This window comes from Chrysochloris asiatica, unplaced genomic scaffold, assembly GCF_000296735.1.
Source record: "Chrysochloris asiatica unplaced genomic scaffold, ChrAsi1.0 scaffold00083, whole genome shotgun sequence".
NCBI lineage: Eukaryota > Metazoa > Chordata > Mammalia > Afrosoricida > Chrysochloridae > Chrysochloris > Chrysochloris asiatica.
This window is the reverse complement of record NW_006408601.1, coordinates 11,312,362-11,329,480: the sequence shown is the minus strand read 5'-3', so window position 1 is coordinate 11,329,480 and position 17,119 is coordinate 11,312,362. Positions and strand designations below refer to the sequence as shown.

The 17,119-nt window shown below is 37.5% G+C and overlaps 1 protein-coding gene across 2 annotated transcripts in view; it reads right to left on the bottom strand.

The window, feature by feature from the left end:
• The window catches only part of PRMT3 (protein arginine methyltransferase 3), a 169,762-nt gene that overhangs the window by 75,899 nt on the left and 76,744 nt on the right, over window positions 1–17,119 (bottom strand). For both annotated transcript variants that reach the window (XM_006865818.1, XM_006865817.1), the window contains one exon: window positions 7,988–8,066. In XM_006865818.1, the coding sequence (XP_006865880.1) occupies window positions 7,988–8,066 (79 nt within the window). The remainder of the gene's footprint in view (window positions 1–7,987; window positions 8,067–17,119) is intronic.

The window sequence follows — 17,119 nt, the reverse complement described above, 5'->3', positions numbered from 1 at the left end:
GCAGCCACCTTACAGTCCTGATTTGGCTCCTTCTGATTTCTTCTTGCTTTTTAAATTTAAAAAGTCAACAAAACTGCACTGACATGATTTAATTCCCAAGAACCTCAGTTCTTTAGGAATGGATTAAATAGTCAGTGTCACCATTTACAAAGTTTATCTTGACCTTCATGGAGCTTATGTTGAAAATAAAGTTTAAAATTATTTTAATTAGTTTTTCACAAATTTTTGAAGTTTCCTTGTATGGATGCTAACAAAATAGCTATATGTATTATAATAAAAAGTGTCAGATTATTGGTTACTAAGAGTTAGAGAGAAGAAAAATTAGAGAGCTAGGAGAAAATAAAAAAAGACAGTTTTAGTAAAAATACTAATAACAAATATGGAGGTACGCATGGAGCTAACATACTGCTTCAATGAGGCCAGAAATCAAATCATGTACTATAATTCATCTGACCTGAGTAGCTGAAAATTTCCATTTCACATTTCTTTAAAAGTCAGGTTTATTGACATATACTTTACATGCAGTGCTAGTCACCCTTTTTGCTGTGTTTTGATACATACAGTTGCATAATGACAACAAAAATCAAGATACAGAAGGGACTTAACACACAAATGACATCACCCAATTTTAACAAATAGTATTCTAATGATCACTTCTACTACTTGGTTTGTCAACTTTAAATGGTATTCTCTACATGCACATTATGAAAAATAAAGCAATGGGTAAAAAACGCTTCCTCCCACTGGCCTTTAGACTTCTTCAATTTTTGTGAGACATATCATTTTACATTGTTAGGGTTTAAAACATTTACATAAATAAAATGTTATCATATTATAACATGCATTTCTTTTGTCTTATAAAAATACCCATGAGTTATGACCAAGTATTTTCCTAGTTTCCTCTCAACACTTCTTGGCTGACTGAAAGTAAAACAGTGAACTCCTGATACACAATTAGTGTTTAATAAATCTTGGCTAGAATTTCTAGTAGTGTTTTAAAAACCCACTTTCACTTTAGATTAAAACATTATTTTTGTTAGCAGCAGTAACAGTAAATGGGTTATCTCTTAAGTATGGTGGAAGTGCTTGGTAATAACAGAGACGATGAATATCCAAGTTACTGGCTGATGGTGTTTAGAAAGTCTTTACTCCATTATAAAGGAAGATACAAATTGGCTCAGCGTTCACAGAAAAATGAATTGTGACTTCATCATGCTTACATAGGGTCTTCAGTATTCTCCCTCTCTCCTAATGCAATCATTCTTTCTGAAATCTTTACACTAGTAATTGTTTCATAAACCTTTCCTTCACAAAAACACAAGGGAAAACTGCTCTGCAATAAGAGTGAGCATCTAGATGATGCAATAGTCATCAAGGCATACTAGAACACACAAATGGGGCATCACTCCGTGTTACGCTTTTCTGACTTTTCGTTTTTCTTCCCCTTCCTGATCCCAAGGTAACAAATAACATTCACTAGCATTGCATATCATTGTTAAGTGCTGTCTAATTGATTCTAACCCATAGTGACCCTGTACAGGGTTTCCAGGGAGCAGCTGGTGAGCTTGAACCACCAAACTTGCAGTTCAAATGACTTTGCAGTCTGATGCATTACCCCACAGTGCCATATCAGTACTCCATATGTACCTCCAGATTATCTTAATCCCAGTGTTGATGTTAGCTGCCATCAAGCTGTATACTAACTACAGGAAGCCCCAGAAGGAAACTGCCTATCCAGCACCATCTTCACGATCACTGGTGCACTTGAGTCCACTGAGGACACTACATTTGGGCGACTTCCCACCTGAGGGCTCATCTTCCAGCACTATACTTTATAGGACAATATTCTGCTGTGCTTCATAGGATTTTCTAATTGTCTAATTTATTCATTAGATTGCCAACTTTCCCCCCTAGTCTGTCACAATTTGTAAGTCTGTGGAAATCTGTCTATGATAGGTGATACTGATGGTATTTGGAATATTGTTGGCATAGCTTCCAGCATCATAGCAACATGCAAGCCAACATAGTACAGCAAACTGACAGACAGGTGATGGAACACTACTATTAGCTATACAAAAGCAGAACAAGAGCTAGAATCATGGACCTCTCACTCTATTGTTGATGACATGAAATAGCTCTATTATTTCATTAACTATAATCTTATTATTTGAACTGTTTTAAGTTCTTAATGAATTTCACCAAGAATTCGACAATTCAAGTGCAGTACATTGCTAGCAGTCCTTCACTTCAGTGAGGTAAACAATCATTGTCTAAATCTCCCTTACAATAACTGTAAGATAGGAAGCAGGTCCAATAATAAACACTGTAGAAGGCAAACAGCAAAATATAGTGACTATGAATATATGGGAGGAATATAAGTAAGGGAGATGTGAGTTTTTTAAAAATCAAGAATTACCCACTTTGTATGTGCTACCATACACAGCTATGAGATGATTTTTGAAATCTCACGAGGTTGTTGCGAGGAATGCATGTAACAATATAAGTTAATGTTAAGTATTTCCTTGGCAAATAATTTTTTTGGTGTTCATAAGTGCCATCAAATCAGTTCCCATTCATAGCAACCCTTTATATGGTTTCCAAGGAGTGACTAGTGGGGTTGAACCACCAAACTCATAGTTAACAGTCCAGTGATGATGAAGTTAATGAATTCTACCAATTCTTCAATATGAAATTGATCAAACATGCAATCACAATGTATTAATCATTACTAGATACTGGAAACAAAGAGAAAGGATCAGTAGTTGGAAAATATGACCGTTGTGATAGAAACAATGCTAGAAATCGCACGAAAGAATTTTTGAAAGACCAATGACTTCTTCATTGCACATACCTTTTTTAAACAACATAAAAGATGACTATACACATGGACCTCACCAGATGGAATACACAGAAATCAAATTGGCTTCATTTGTAGAAAGAGACGGTGGAAAAGTTCCATATCATCAGCCAAAACAAGGCGAGACGCAGACTCTGAAACACGCCATGAACAGCTCATATGCCAGTTCAGGCTGAAGCTGGAGAAAATTCAAACAAGTCCACAAGAGCCAAAATATGACCATGAATATATCCTACCTGGATTTAGAGCTATCTGAAGAACAGATTTGCTGTATTAGGCAGGAAGATCAGAAGAGCTGTGGGATGATGTCAAGAACATCACCATGAAGAAAGCAAAAGGCCATTAAGAAGACAAGAAAGAAGGAAAAAAACAAAATGGATGTCAGAAGATACTCTGAAACTTGGCTCTCCAGCATAGGGATAAGAAGAAAACAGAAGAAATGAGGAGGCAAGCATTGAATAGAAAATTTCAAAAGAGCAGCTTGAGAAGACAAAGTCAAATGTTGTAACAAAATGTGCAGAGATCTGGAATTAGAAAACCAAAAAGGAAGAACACACTCAGCATTTCTCAAGCTGAGGGAAATGAATTAAAAAATTCAATCCTCGACTTGCAATACTGAAGAATTCTATGGGCAAATGCTAAATGATGCATAAAGCACCAAAAGAAGACGGAATGTATACAAAGAGTCACTGTATCCAGTGATCAGTCATTTCAAGAAGTAGCATGTGATCAAGAGTCAATGATGCCGAAGTTGAAGAAGTCCATGGTGCTTTGAAGGAATCGGCAAAGAACAAGGCTCCAGGAATTGATGGAATACAAATGGAAATCTTTCAACAAACGGATGAAGCACTGGAGGCACTCACTTATTTATGCCAAAAAATTTGGAAGACAGCTACCTGGCCAACCAACTAGAAGAGATGCATACTTGTGTCCATTCCAAAGAGAGGTTACCCAATGGACTATGGAAATCATTGGACAATATCATTAATATCTCAAGCAAGTAAAATTTTGCTAAAGATAATTCAAAAACAACTGCAACAGTACATTGACAGACCTGCCAGAGGTTCAAGCTATATTCAGATGAGGACGTGGAACAAAGCGTATTACTGCTGACATGGTACAAACTGTTATATGCACAATCCTATAATAATGGTGATTTAGAAGTAGATGCTGGGCTCAGAAGAGGGCACAGAATGAGTGATATCATTGTTTACATAACATGGATCTTGGCTCAAAGTAGAGAATACCAGAAAGGTGTTCACCTATACTTCACTGACTACACAAAGGCTTTCAACTGTGTGGATCATGACAAGTTACCGACAATATTGCAGAAAATGAGTACTCCGGAATACTTTTCTGTGCTCATGAGGAACCTGTACATAGACCAAGAGGCTGTTGTTTGAACAAAACAAAGGAAAACCAAATTTTCTAATTAGGAAAGATGTGCACTAGGGTTAGATTCTTTCACCATACTTAATCAACCTCTATGTTGAGCACATAATCCAACAAGTGGGATTATACGAAAAAATTGTGTCATCAGGATTGGAGGAAGACTCATTAATAACCTGCAATATGCAAGTGATACAACCTTGTTTGCTGAAAACAAAGAGGACTTAAAATACTTACTGATGACCATCAAAGACCACAGCCTTCGGTATAGGTTGCACCTCAATATAAGGAAAATGAAAATTCTCACCACCGGGCCAACAAATAATATCAAGATAAATAGAGAAGAGATTGAAGTTGTCAAAGACTTTATTTTGCTCACATCAACCATCAACACTCATGGAAGCAGCAGTCAAAAAAATCAAAAGACGTATTGCATTAGGCAAATCTGCTACACAAGACCACTTTGAAAGTGTTGAAGAGCAAAGGTATCAGTTTAAGGACTAAGGTGTGCCTGACCCAAGTCATGGTATTTTCAATAACCTCATACACATGTGTAAGTTGGACAGTGAATACTGAAGACCATAGAAGAACTGATGCATTTGATTTATATTGTTGGAGGAGAATAGTAAAAGTTCTATGAACTGTCAAAAAAACAAACAAATCTGTGTTTGAAGAAGTATAGCCAAAATGTTCCTTGGAAGCCAGGATGGCCAGACTTTGTCTCTCATATTTTGGATATATGTCAGGAGGAAACAGTACCTAGAGAAGGATATCATGTTTGGTAAAGTGGAGGGTTGCAGAAAAAGAGGAAGACCCTCAAAGAGATGGACTGACACAGTGGCAGCAGCAATGAGTTCAAATGTAGACACAACTGTGAGCGCATGACCAGGCAGTGTTGCGTTCTGTTGCACATAGGGATGTCACCGAAGAACAACAAATATGGCCCGAGGACTAGACATTCCCCACTCCTGCTATACTTGATTGGATTTGCTAAAGGGGGAGTTAGAATTTGCCTGGAAAAAATCAGCTTCTTGGTTTAGCCTTCGTTGAGTATGGGGCGTTAGGTGGCATCTTTAGCCCCACCCATAACCTTCAGATTTGGAACACTTGCAGACCAACCCAGAACTGCTGAGAGTACAGGAGATCTATGCAGAATCAAAGTGGACAGTTTAGCTTTTCTGGCTTTGGAGGCATCAAGGTAAGGAAAGTCGGCCCATCAGAGAAAACCCCTTTTAGGACCGAAAGTTAAAGAAAACAGGCGAGTCATATGCTTGCTGGTAACTACCTGGGTCTATTTTTGAGAGGAACTGGGGGACATGCAGCAATGGAGACACAATTTAATTTGGACATGTTCCAGTGGCACTCAATGACCTTAAGATGATAATGGACGGCTGACTGGTCTGAGGTTTAGGAAGTTGTGTGAACTCCTGAGTCCATGAGCGCTAGGGCTGAGAGTGAAAGGGTAAGCTGGTTCAAGTGCAGGGAGTTGTATGTGAACTCCCAAAACTTGAACCTGGTACCCATTTGACCTAGTTTGGATGGCTAGGGCTGAGTTGTGACCAGAACCTAACCAGGTGAAGATAAAGATGTTTGCTACTGTGAGCACTGTTAATTGCTACAATGTGATGAACTGGACTTTAAGTAATGGATGCAGTTGCTCAAAATTCCAACAGAAATGTAAGATTCTTCAAATAAAGGAACATGGTTGTCTCCTCAGTCGTCGTGATGTGCCGTGGAGTTGGTTCCTACTCATAGCAACTCTGAACAGGGTTTCCAAGGTTGTAAATCTTTACGGGAGCAGAAAGCCTCATCTTTCTCCCACAGAACAGCTCGTAGTTTCGAACTGCTGACCTTATGGTTCACAGCCCAATTCATAACCACTGTGCTACCAGAGCTCCTAAACAGACAGGGATGGGCAATTTAGACACTGGCTATCAAAAATTGGGGGGGTTATAATGGCTAATGGCATGAAGTGGCTGGCTTACACACTTTCATGAGTATGCTTAGTTTTAGAATGAGGGGACAAGGGAGAATCCCCACTGACGAGTTTTCCTCTTTTCCTGATGGGTCTGGTGAAACAGGGTAGGGAATGCTGCTGACAGTATTTTAAAATTTCAAATGTGAGTAGGGTTCACTGTGATTGTCAAAATGTTATAACTGTAAGAAGATGTGTAACTATCTTTATTTTATTTTAGGAACTGACGATCCCAAGGTCATTAAGATGAGCATGAGCAGAGTGTGGGATCCCAGCCTGGAACAGTGGCAAACAGGAGAAACAGTGACAGGGGCTGTGGCATGAAAAGAAAGAGCAGCTATGGGCTCTAGGCCTATTGAGCGAATAAGGCTATGTGCATACGGGCAGGAGGGTGACTTGCAGAATTTTCCCTTTGGATGTTTAAAAGAATATTTTTGTTTTGTTTTATATGTGTGCATCACAGTTTTTGCTTTTTACATTTGTGACATATAAGATGCAAAGGGGCTTAGTGAGCTTTCGGTTATTTGTGTCTGAGTTATATCATATTAGACATAAGTATGGCTTCACAGTTTTATTTAGAGATTATCCATTTAGTTTATAGGTTTCAAGTTAACAATGGTGGACTGTGATAGTTAAAGTTCTATGTCTACTGGACTGAGCCAGGATTCCCAGTTGTTTGGCAGCTGACAGTTAACTCTATGATGATTGGCTATGAGCTGCCAATCAACTGAATGGATGTTTCCTTGGGGGTGTGGCCTGCTCCCAATATAATGGACACTTGGGAAAGGTACTCTCTCTCTCTTCTGAAGGGGACCTGGGACTCTATAATTGTAAGTCATTTCCCTGATAATAAACTTACCTCTCTCTACACATGTATATATATATATATATACACACATACACACATACATATCATACCTGGTGTGGAGCTATGGGATAAAGCACTAAACCACAAGGTCAGTTTGAACCAGAAGGTTTGTGGTTCAAACTCACCAGCAACTCCTTAGAAACCATATATAGGGTTCCTATGAGTCAGAACCAACTCAATGGGTTAACAACAATAACACACACACACATATATAGATAGATAGATAGATAGATCTATCGATAGATAGACGTGTGTGTGTGTGTGTGTGTGTGTGTGTGTGTATATATATGTTTCACTGGATTTGCTTCTCTAGAAAACTCAGTCTGAGACACAGAGTTAATATGATTCAGTTTCCCAGAGACAGGGGGAAAAAGAAGCCTCCCCAGACTTATTGGGATCCATTTATAAACAGATAAGATAGGCTGTGCTTTAAAAAAAAAAAAAGGACAGAGAAATTAGCCCCTATTTTAAATCCTTTCATTGAATCACAGAGAAGTCAGGTTTTTATATATTTAACGAAGTCATGGAAAATTTGCCATTCAAGTAAATAATCTCCATCTTAGTATGAAAATATGCTACTGGAAAAAACTAAATGCTACAAAGATTAAAAATGAGAAGCATTTGGGTTAAATTTTGACTTGAATATCAAAAAGCTTCCAAAGCCTAGCTCTTAGTATTTTATAAAATGTGTTCTTGAGGATACCATGAACTTGGAGCCTTGCATACCTTATATAATGTTCAATCAACAGTAGAGTAAATGAGTGTCTTAACGCTTCTTCTAATGGAAACATCTTTCATCTCTACTGGGAACTTTCAAGTCATGCATAGCTTACTCCAAAGGTTCATTTAGTTCTGCCAGACTAAAATGAAACTATGAAAACAAGAATTTTATACTCACCCGAACCCCCTTTTGCCAAGTACTTGTTCTTTGCGTAAAGGACAGAATCTAACATAGACTCAAACAGAAGAAAATAGCCCTGCACAAAAAGAGAAAAAATGGATTTTAGAAATATGCACTATAGGGAGATTAATTTTTGCAATCAGTTCTCTACATAATAATTATTTAAAAAAACAGGCCAGGGTGTTAAGTACATCCAGAGAATTCATTACCATAGAATATACTGAACATTCTTTACCTGTGTTCCTACTTTTTTGACTAACCATATCCTCCATTAAAAGTTTGTAATAGAAATGATCAATGTGTCTTATGTAGCAATCCAGGAAAACGTTAACAAGCAGTAGTTCTAAATTAGGGAATATTTTGCTCTTAGTAGGGCATTTGACAGTATTTGGTAACATTTCTGATTATCACAACTGGGGAGGGCACCACTTCTTGCATCTGGTGGGCTGAGGCTGGGGATGCTAAATATCTTTATAATTCACAGATTACTGTGCATCATTAAGTTGGTTCTGACTCTGGTCAAAAATGACCAAGTAATCTTGATGAGAAATCACTGCCAATCTCAGTCATTCTCCTTACAGACCAACTTCTCCTCAAGCTCTCCTAAGCAACAGGAAAAGGAAGTATTCAGCATAGTGCAATAGAAAGCCATACAACTGAGCGTGAACCAAGGGCAATTTGCTCTCATGTTAGCATTCTAACACAAATTTGTTCTCACCCACTTATTTGTTTTGCACACAAATAACTCTCCTCCAATAATACCAAGGTCAGTGGTTCAAGCTCATCAGATGCTCCTTAGAAACAATATACAGGGTTGCTATGGGTCGGAATCAACTCCAAAGCACTTAACAACAACAATAATACCAAGGACTTCTGGTGTGTCTCTGCAGGATAAGCTGTGGACTTAAGAACCACAAGGTTGGCAGTTCAAACCTACCAGTTGCTCCTTGAAAACCCCATACAGGGTCGTTACAAGATGGAACCAACAGGACAGCACTTCACAACAACAAATAGTACCATATCCTTTGTTGTTCGGTGCCATCGAGTGGGCACCGACTCATAGCGACCTTATGCACAGCAGAAGGAAACACTGCCCGATTCTGGGCCAACCTCACTACTGTTGCCACACTTGAGTCCATCGATGCTATTACCTGGCCAATCCATCTCGTTAGGGGTCTCCCTCTTATTCTCTTACCCTCCTCCATACCAAACATGATATCCTTCTCCAGCAACTGGTCCCTCCTGACACTATGTCCAAAGCATGAGAGACGAACTTTGGCCATCTTGGCCTCCAAGGAGCACTCTGGCTGCACTTCTTCCAAAACAGATCTATTGGTTCTTTTGGCAGCCCATGGCACTTTCAATATTCTCCTTTAACACCATAACTTAAAAGCATCAATTTTACAGTCTTCCTTATTCATTGTCTAGCTTTCGCATGCATATGAGGTTATGAAAATACCATGGCTTGGGTCAAGCACACCTTAGTTCTCAAGCTGACATCTTTGCTCTTCAACACTTTAAAAAGGTCTCCATTCACGTCATCACGGTCAACTCTACTTTGAGGATGCAGCGCTTCCCCAGTTTAAGGGTCTTCCAACCTGAGGGGTTCATTTTCTGGCACTATATCTGACAGTGTTTCTCTGTTACTCATAAGGTTTTCATTAACTAAATATTCTGAAGTAGTTTGTCACTCCTTCTTCCTAGTCTGTCTTCATCTGGAAGCTCATCTGAAACCTGTCCATCATAGGTGACCCTGCTGGTATTTAAAATACCGGTGGCATAGTTTTCAGAATCACAGCAACTCACAAGCCACCACAGTACGACAAACTGACAGATGAGTGGTGGACCATATCCTTTAGCCACATGAAAAAAATTTTCCAGAATAGCAATGAAAAAAATTTTCCAGAACACCAACAAAAAAAAACTCCCTGAAAATCCAGAATAGATAATCTTCATAGAGTTATCAACAGCAAATTTAAACATGTAGAAAATACAGCTCTCATGCTTGAATCATTTAAAAAGAAACATAACTCAATTGCCACTAACAAGTCTACATTCAGTATACCCACTTGCTCCAACCAACACACTAATTCACTGATAGGAAAATAACTGTCTACCAATGAAAGCCTTAGCAACAACGCACTTTGATTAATGTGTTTATATTAGGAAAATGACAAAGTCTGTGGAAATTTTGTGAAGGAAAGAGTAGAGGAGCTCAGCAACCTATTGTTCTCACAAGTTAGTTCCTCCTCAATACCATCTGGGTATTGAAACAAGGGTCTTTTAGAATTCAAATAAGTCTTTACCACCTCACACAATTCATGCAAATCTAGTTGCATAAAATGCTTACAGATAAGCATCTGTCTGTTGATTAAGTTAATTATAATCTATGCCAAGGAATTATTAAAGAAAGGGACATAAACTTGCCCTCTGGGGAAATGATCAGTTAAGAGACCATCTTCATAAATTAGGAAAAAGCAGTTCCTGTTTGCAAGGCAGCAGCATATTAGAGCAACATCAACAGTCTGATTAAGATAATAGATAGCTACTTAATGTCAGTTAAGGATTCATCCTATTTCAATCATTTTTGAAAGAGGAAAAAAAAGGTTTACTGATTTGCCACTGTGTCAAACTGATTAATATTAATCTTAAGTGTTTTGCTTCCATACACTCAAATTCCATTTTACTACAAACAAAAATGTTTTCATTAATAACTGAAAGCAGCTCCTTCTAACAATATGCTTATTTACTGCATTTAGGACAAAGTTATTATTAGCAATTCACCAGAGATTAGATTAAATTATACTCTATTTTAAACTGGTACTATTGTCAGTATCAATAATACAGTTGTTAAGGATTTAATCCCTGTGCACCCTTTTCTCAAGGAGCTCTGGTAGCATAGTGGTTACGAATTGGGCTGCTAACCTCAAGGTTGGCAGTTCGAAACTACCAGCTGTTCCGCGGGAGAAAGATGAGGCCTTCTGCTCTCTTAAAGATTTACAGGCTTGGAAACCCTGTACAGGGTTGCTATGAGTCTGAATCGACTCCACAACACATAATAACAACAACAAAACATCCCTTTTCTATGACCTAAAGTTAGCACAACTATATCTCAGCTTGCTCATTTGTTAAGTAGCAATAATCATTGAATTAAAAAACAAAAACCCACTTGCTGTTGATTCCACTCTGACTCCTGGGACCCCATGTGTGTCCGTGAAGAACTCTGCTCCACAGGGTTTCAATGGCTGACTTTTCCAAAGTAGATTGACAGGTCTTCTTCCGAAATACCTGGCTGTTTGCAGCTGAGCTCTTTAACCACTGACATCACTGAGGGAATCCAGATAGCCACAATATACTTGAGTTGTTGTAAGTATTAAAAATGTTAATATGTGTAAAAGGTTTTGAGACAATAAATATTGTTGTTGTTAAGTGCCAATGGGTCAGTTCCAACTCAAAGCAATCCTGTATAGGGTTTCCAAATGGCTTCAGACACTGCTGTGAAAAATGGCACACATTCAAAGTAGAGTATCTTTGAGCTGGGCACTGCCATTTCTGACTCTTAAGAGATTTGGCTGCTATACAATATACACATTTCCCTTGTTTCCTAAGAAGATGAGTTCTGAATAAGGCTTCAACCTGTAAGTTTTCTGTTATGGTTCACCTACATTGAAAAACGGGAGTGTATTCTGGTGCTGCTTCACTGCCCATGACTGAATTGGTCTGAATGGGTTCAAAGTCCTGATGTACTCACAGACGCCTTTCTATACACTTAGTATTGTTGGTAAGCGCCAACGAGTCAGTTCTGACTTAAAGCAACCCTATATAGGGTTTCCAACGAGTAGTTGGTAGATTTGAACTGTCAACCTTGTGGTTAACAGTCCAGTGCTTATCCTATAGTGCCACACCAGGACTGTAGTCTATACACATACGTTGTTGTTGTGAAGTGCTGTCAAATCGCTTCCAACCCATAGCAACCCTGTATAGGGTTTTCAAGGAGCAACTGGTGAGCCTGAACCGCCGACCTTGCAGTTCAAATGACTTTGCAGTCTGGCGCATTAACCCGCAGTGCCACACCCCATATCTACCTACAAAACCACACAGATATTTGTGATTATTATTACTGTTCTTGCTAAATGGTATATAACATTTACAAAATTGTTCCTTTTTCTTTTATACTTTTTAGTGCCTTTACTTAGCTTGGTCAAGTTGTGATGACATCACTCATATTAACAACTATTTTTATTTCACGAAATATAACAAGTATCTCCTATCTAGAAAGTGATTTCCCCTCCTATTCCTGGTAATCTTCGAAGAGTTTTGCTTTCTGTGTATATATCTATTCTTGACTTTTTCTAATAGTGAGATATGATATTTGTCATTTTTTGTGACTGACTTATTTTACTCAAAATGCATGTTCCAGATGCATCCATGTTTCATGGACTCATTATTCTTTAGAGTTATCAAGTATTCCACTGCATGTATGTAAAGTCTTTTGATGAACAAGTATTTTATTTTTTTAAGAGTACTCAGTTATTTGTCTCCTGTCATTTTTTGCTTTGATAGGATCATTAAGTCAAAAATTGTTGTTGTTGTTGTGTGCCGTGGAGTCGGCTCCGACTCATAGCGACCCTGTACAGGGTTTCCAAGGCTATAAATCTTTATGGGAGCAGAAAGCCTCATCTTTCTCCCACGGAACAGCTGGTAATTTCAAACTGCTGAACTTGTAGTCTGCAGCCTGATTCACAACCACTGTGCTACCAGAGCTCCTTAAAATTAGGACTCTTAATTTTGAACCCATGTTATCTTCCAGAAACTAAGTTGTTTTAGTTTTAACATTTAGGTCTTTGGTCTATTTTGAGTTAGTTTTTGTGCATGATATGATCTGTGAATGATGTTATACATTTTTCTGTATAAGCATATCCAATTTTGCCTGTACTATTTGTTTAAAAGACTATTTCTTACCCCACTTAATAGGCTTTGTTGAAGACCAGCTGCCTGCAGATGAATGAATTTACCTGGGTTTTAAATTCTAGTCCATTGATCTATGATCTATGTATCTGTCATTGAACCAGTGCCAGGTTGATTTGATTTCTGTGGCTGCATAATTTTGAGATGAGAAAATGTAGGGTCTCCTACTTTGTTCTTCTTTTTCAATATTACTTTAACTATTCAGGGCCTCCTTTCTTTCCATATACAATAAGACATTCGTTTTTCCATTTCCCTAAAGAATGCTGTTAAGATTTGGATTGGGATTACATTACATCTCTGGATTACTTTTGGTAGTACTGACATTTTCACAGAGGTAAATCTTCTAATACATGAGCACTGAGTAGTTTTCCATTATGTAGATCTCTTTTAGTTTTTTTCAGTATTGCTTTATAGTTTTCTTTGTACAAATCTTTTATGTCCCTGGCTTGGTTCATTCCTTGATATTTTATCCTTTGGGGGGAACTATTGCAAATGGTATTGATTTCTTGATTTCCTTTTTTAAGAGTCCTTGTTAGTGTGGAGAAACCCAATTGGTTTTTGCACTGATCTTATACTTTCATTTTGCTGAATCCTTCTATTAGTCCCAGTAGTTTTCTGGTGGACTCAAGGATTTCCTATGCATAGGATGGTTATGTCATCTGTGAATACTAGATGACAGAAATTTTTCTTCTTCCTTTCAAATTACACTGTCCTTTGCATTCTTTTTTGCCTTATTACTCTGGATAGAACTTTCAGTACAATTGAAGAACAATGAAAAAGTAAATTCTTATTCATTCCCATTCTCAACTGGATTGCTCTCAAGCTTTTTCCACTGAGAATAATGCCGGCTGTTGGTTGAGGAATTTCCCTTTTAATCCTATTCTGCTGATAATTTTTATCAGAAAGAGGTGTTAAGATTTTATCAAATGCATTTTCTGTGACAACTGAGATGATCATGATCATGTGATTTTCCTTTGTTTTATTTATGATTGATTTTCTAATTCATAACTATCCTTATATCCCTGGTATGAATCCCACTTGATCAAGATATATATTATCTTTTTGAAACTATGTTGAATTCTATTGGTTAGCAGTGTATTGGAAAGTTTTGCATCTATAGTCATAAGGGATTATTGGTCTTTAATTTTCATTTTGGTTGTGTGTTTACCTGCCTTTGGTATCAGGGTTATGCTGGCTTTATAGAATGAATTAGGGAGTATTCTTTCTTTTCTCATTAATAACACTAAGAAATGTTCTCAAACAGTCTAAATAGAATTGATGTGAACTCTTTGAATTAGTATGGTAAAACATTCTCTAGTGAAGCTGTATGGGGATTTCTTTTTATGATGTCTAACATATAACATCAATTCTTCCAGTTCCTCCCTGTGATTCTTATTTCCATTCCACCCTCCTTCCAACACTTCTGAACTCTGTCCTTAAGTAAATGCTGCCTTTTTGATCTTGAGTGACAGACCATTCCTTACTAGTCTTGTTGTCAGCTCCACCGCCACCCTGTTATATTCCAATCTACTACCTGACTTTTGGTATGGATTTGTTAAAATTTTCAACCTCTGTCTGTTAGTTTAGGTAGTGTGTTTCTAGAAGTCTGTCCACTTCTTCTAGATTTATAAATTTGTTGGAGTATAGGCTTTCATAATATTCTGTTACGGTCCTTTTTTTAAAAAAAAATCTCCATTGGTTCTGTTGCAATGCCATCCATTTAATTTCTTATATTTTAGTTATTTGCATCTTCTCATTCTTTTCCTTTGTCAAATTGGTCCGTGGGGTTTGTCAATTTTATTGTTTGTTGTTTTTTTTTTAATAAAAGCATCTTCATTCCAGTAGCAAGATATTATTTGCATTGAGTATACTCTAAAGCTACTAGCCTGTCCAAATAGTTTATGAATTTTAAGCTAAAGAATAACTGAGTCTACAAATCATTAAAGAAAGTATTCCTTCAAAACAAGAATAAACATTTTTTTTTAGATTTAGGATTATGCTACATTCTTTAACACTCTTAATGAAGACTGGAGCATACTGATGTGATGCTACAGGAAAATGCACTGCCCCACAAGGTCAGTTTGAACTGCAAGACAGGCAGTTCAAACCTACCAGCTGCTCCTCAGAAACCGTATATAGGGTCACTAGGAGTCGGAACCAACTCTAGGGCACTAACAGCAGCAACAGCAATGAAGACTGGCAATTTCATTGGTTATTCATTTCATTTGGTATTTAAGTAACTATTATCTCCTCAGAAAAGAATTTTCCTGATATTTCTATGTACAATGTCCTCTTCTTTTTCTGCCACCAAGCTCCATCTCTTCCCTGCTTTCTCCTTTTCATACAACACATGAATTAAAATATTTTATTTTTCCTGCTTACTAGAATGTAACCTACAAGAACAGCAAGTTTTTTGAAAGATAGTTTTTTATTGTGAACTGAGTGAAGGTTTACAGAGCAGATAATCAGTTTTACAGTCAACAAATCACACACTTGGTTTTACTTCAGTGATTGTGTTCCGATCTCTTCCATGTAACATGTTATTATTCCACTTCCTCCCTGTGATTCCTGTTTCCATTCTACCCTACTTTCCCACCATTCTGAGCTTTGTCCTTAGGGGAATGCTACTCTTTTCATCTTGAATGGTTGACCATTAATCTACCCCTTGGCTAAAAATTGAGCCATGAGAATAAGTTCAGTTTCAGACAGAAGGATGACCAAGGATCATAGTTTTGGGTTCAACAACAACACAATAGGAAAAGCAAGTTTTTTGTCCATATTATTTGAAGCTATGTTTATGAAGGCTGTAAATGTTTCTGGTACTTAGTAAGAAGTGATATTTGAATGAGTAAACAAGAGTTTCTTTTTATATGTACAGGAATCACTGTAGTTGTTAAAATGAACACAGTGCTGGCTTCCTGTTAGTTTTCTGGTACAACTTAAAATTTGTTATTTTAAATATATATATATATATATACACACATACACACACACATACATATATATATAATTATATATGGTGTAGCACTATAGTTTAATATGCTGGACTGCAAGGTTGGGTTGAGGTGCAAGGTCGGCGGGTCAAGCTTATCAGTCACTCCTCGGAAACCCTATATAGGGTTGCTATGAGTCAGAATTACTATGGCACTTAATAACAACAACCACATATATATAATATAATCAGTATATTATATATATGTAATTATTTTAGTATAAAATAATAATGATGATGATCATTGTTAAAGGGCATTTTATTAAGTGCCTTTATAAGAATTACCTCATTTAATATATGCTGGTGGGCAGAGCAATATACTAGAAGAGGGAGACTGGTAGAATGATGAAGCTAGGTAAAGACACAGGAAAATGTGCATGGGCTAAATGGGCTACAGGTGGTGGTGATGTGCTGCGGAGTCGGTTCTGACTTACAGTGACCCTGTATAGGGTTTCCAAGGCTGTATATCTTTATGGGATCAGCTGGTAGTTTCGAACTGCTGACCTTAAGGGTCACAGCCCAATTCGTAACCATTACGCTACCAGAGCTCCTTAAAGAGGATAGAGGTAAATAATGATATATATACAACCTTGGAACAACAGTGTTCTGTGTGTAGGTACATGGACAGAGACACAAGCAGAATGGATATGGGAGCAAGTTGTTGTTAAGTGCTGTTGAGTAGATTCCGACCCATAGCGACCCTGTACAGGTTTTCCGAGGAATAGATGGTAAGCTTAAACCACCGACCTTGCAGTTCAAACGGCTTTGCAGTCTGGAGCATTAACCCACAGCGCCACACCAGGACTCCACATGGGAGAAAGGGGTATATATATTTTTTATGTATCTCACAAATATATCAGAGTTTGAAGAAGGTTATTTGTATATGGGCAACCACAGGGAGAACGTTGAGTCAACCGTTGCTGCATGGAGGGGACTACAATCATTGATATGAAATGAAGTATATGGTTTATTGATTGTTTAAAACCGATGATCCCATCTGCAAACCTTCACTCAATTCACAATTTAAAAAAATACTCATTTGATTACTAGAAACAAAACACTCAAAGCACATTTTACTGTTATTTCCATTCAACTGATAAGGTAACTGAAGCTTAGAAATGTTAAACAGCTTAAGATAATATGATCTAAAAAACACCTTGTATTCAACA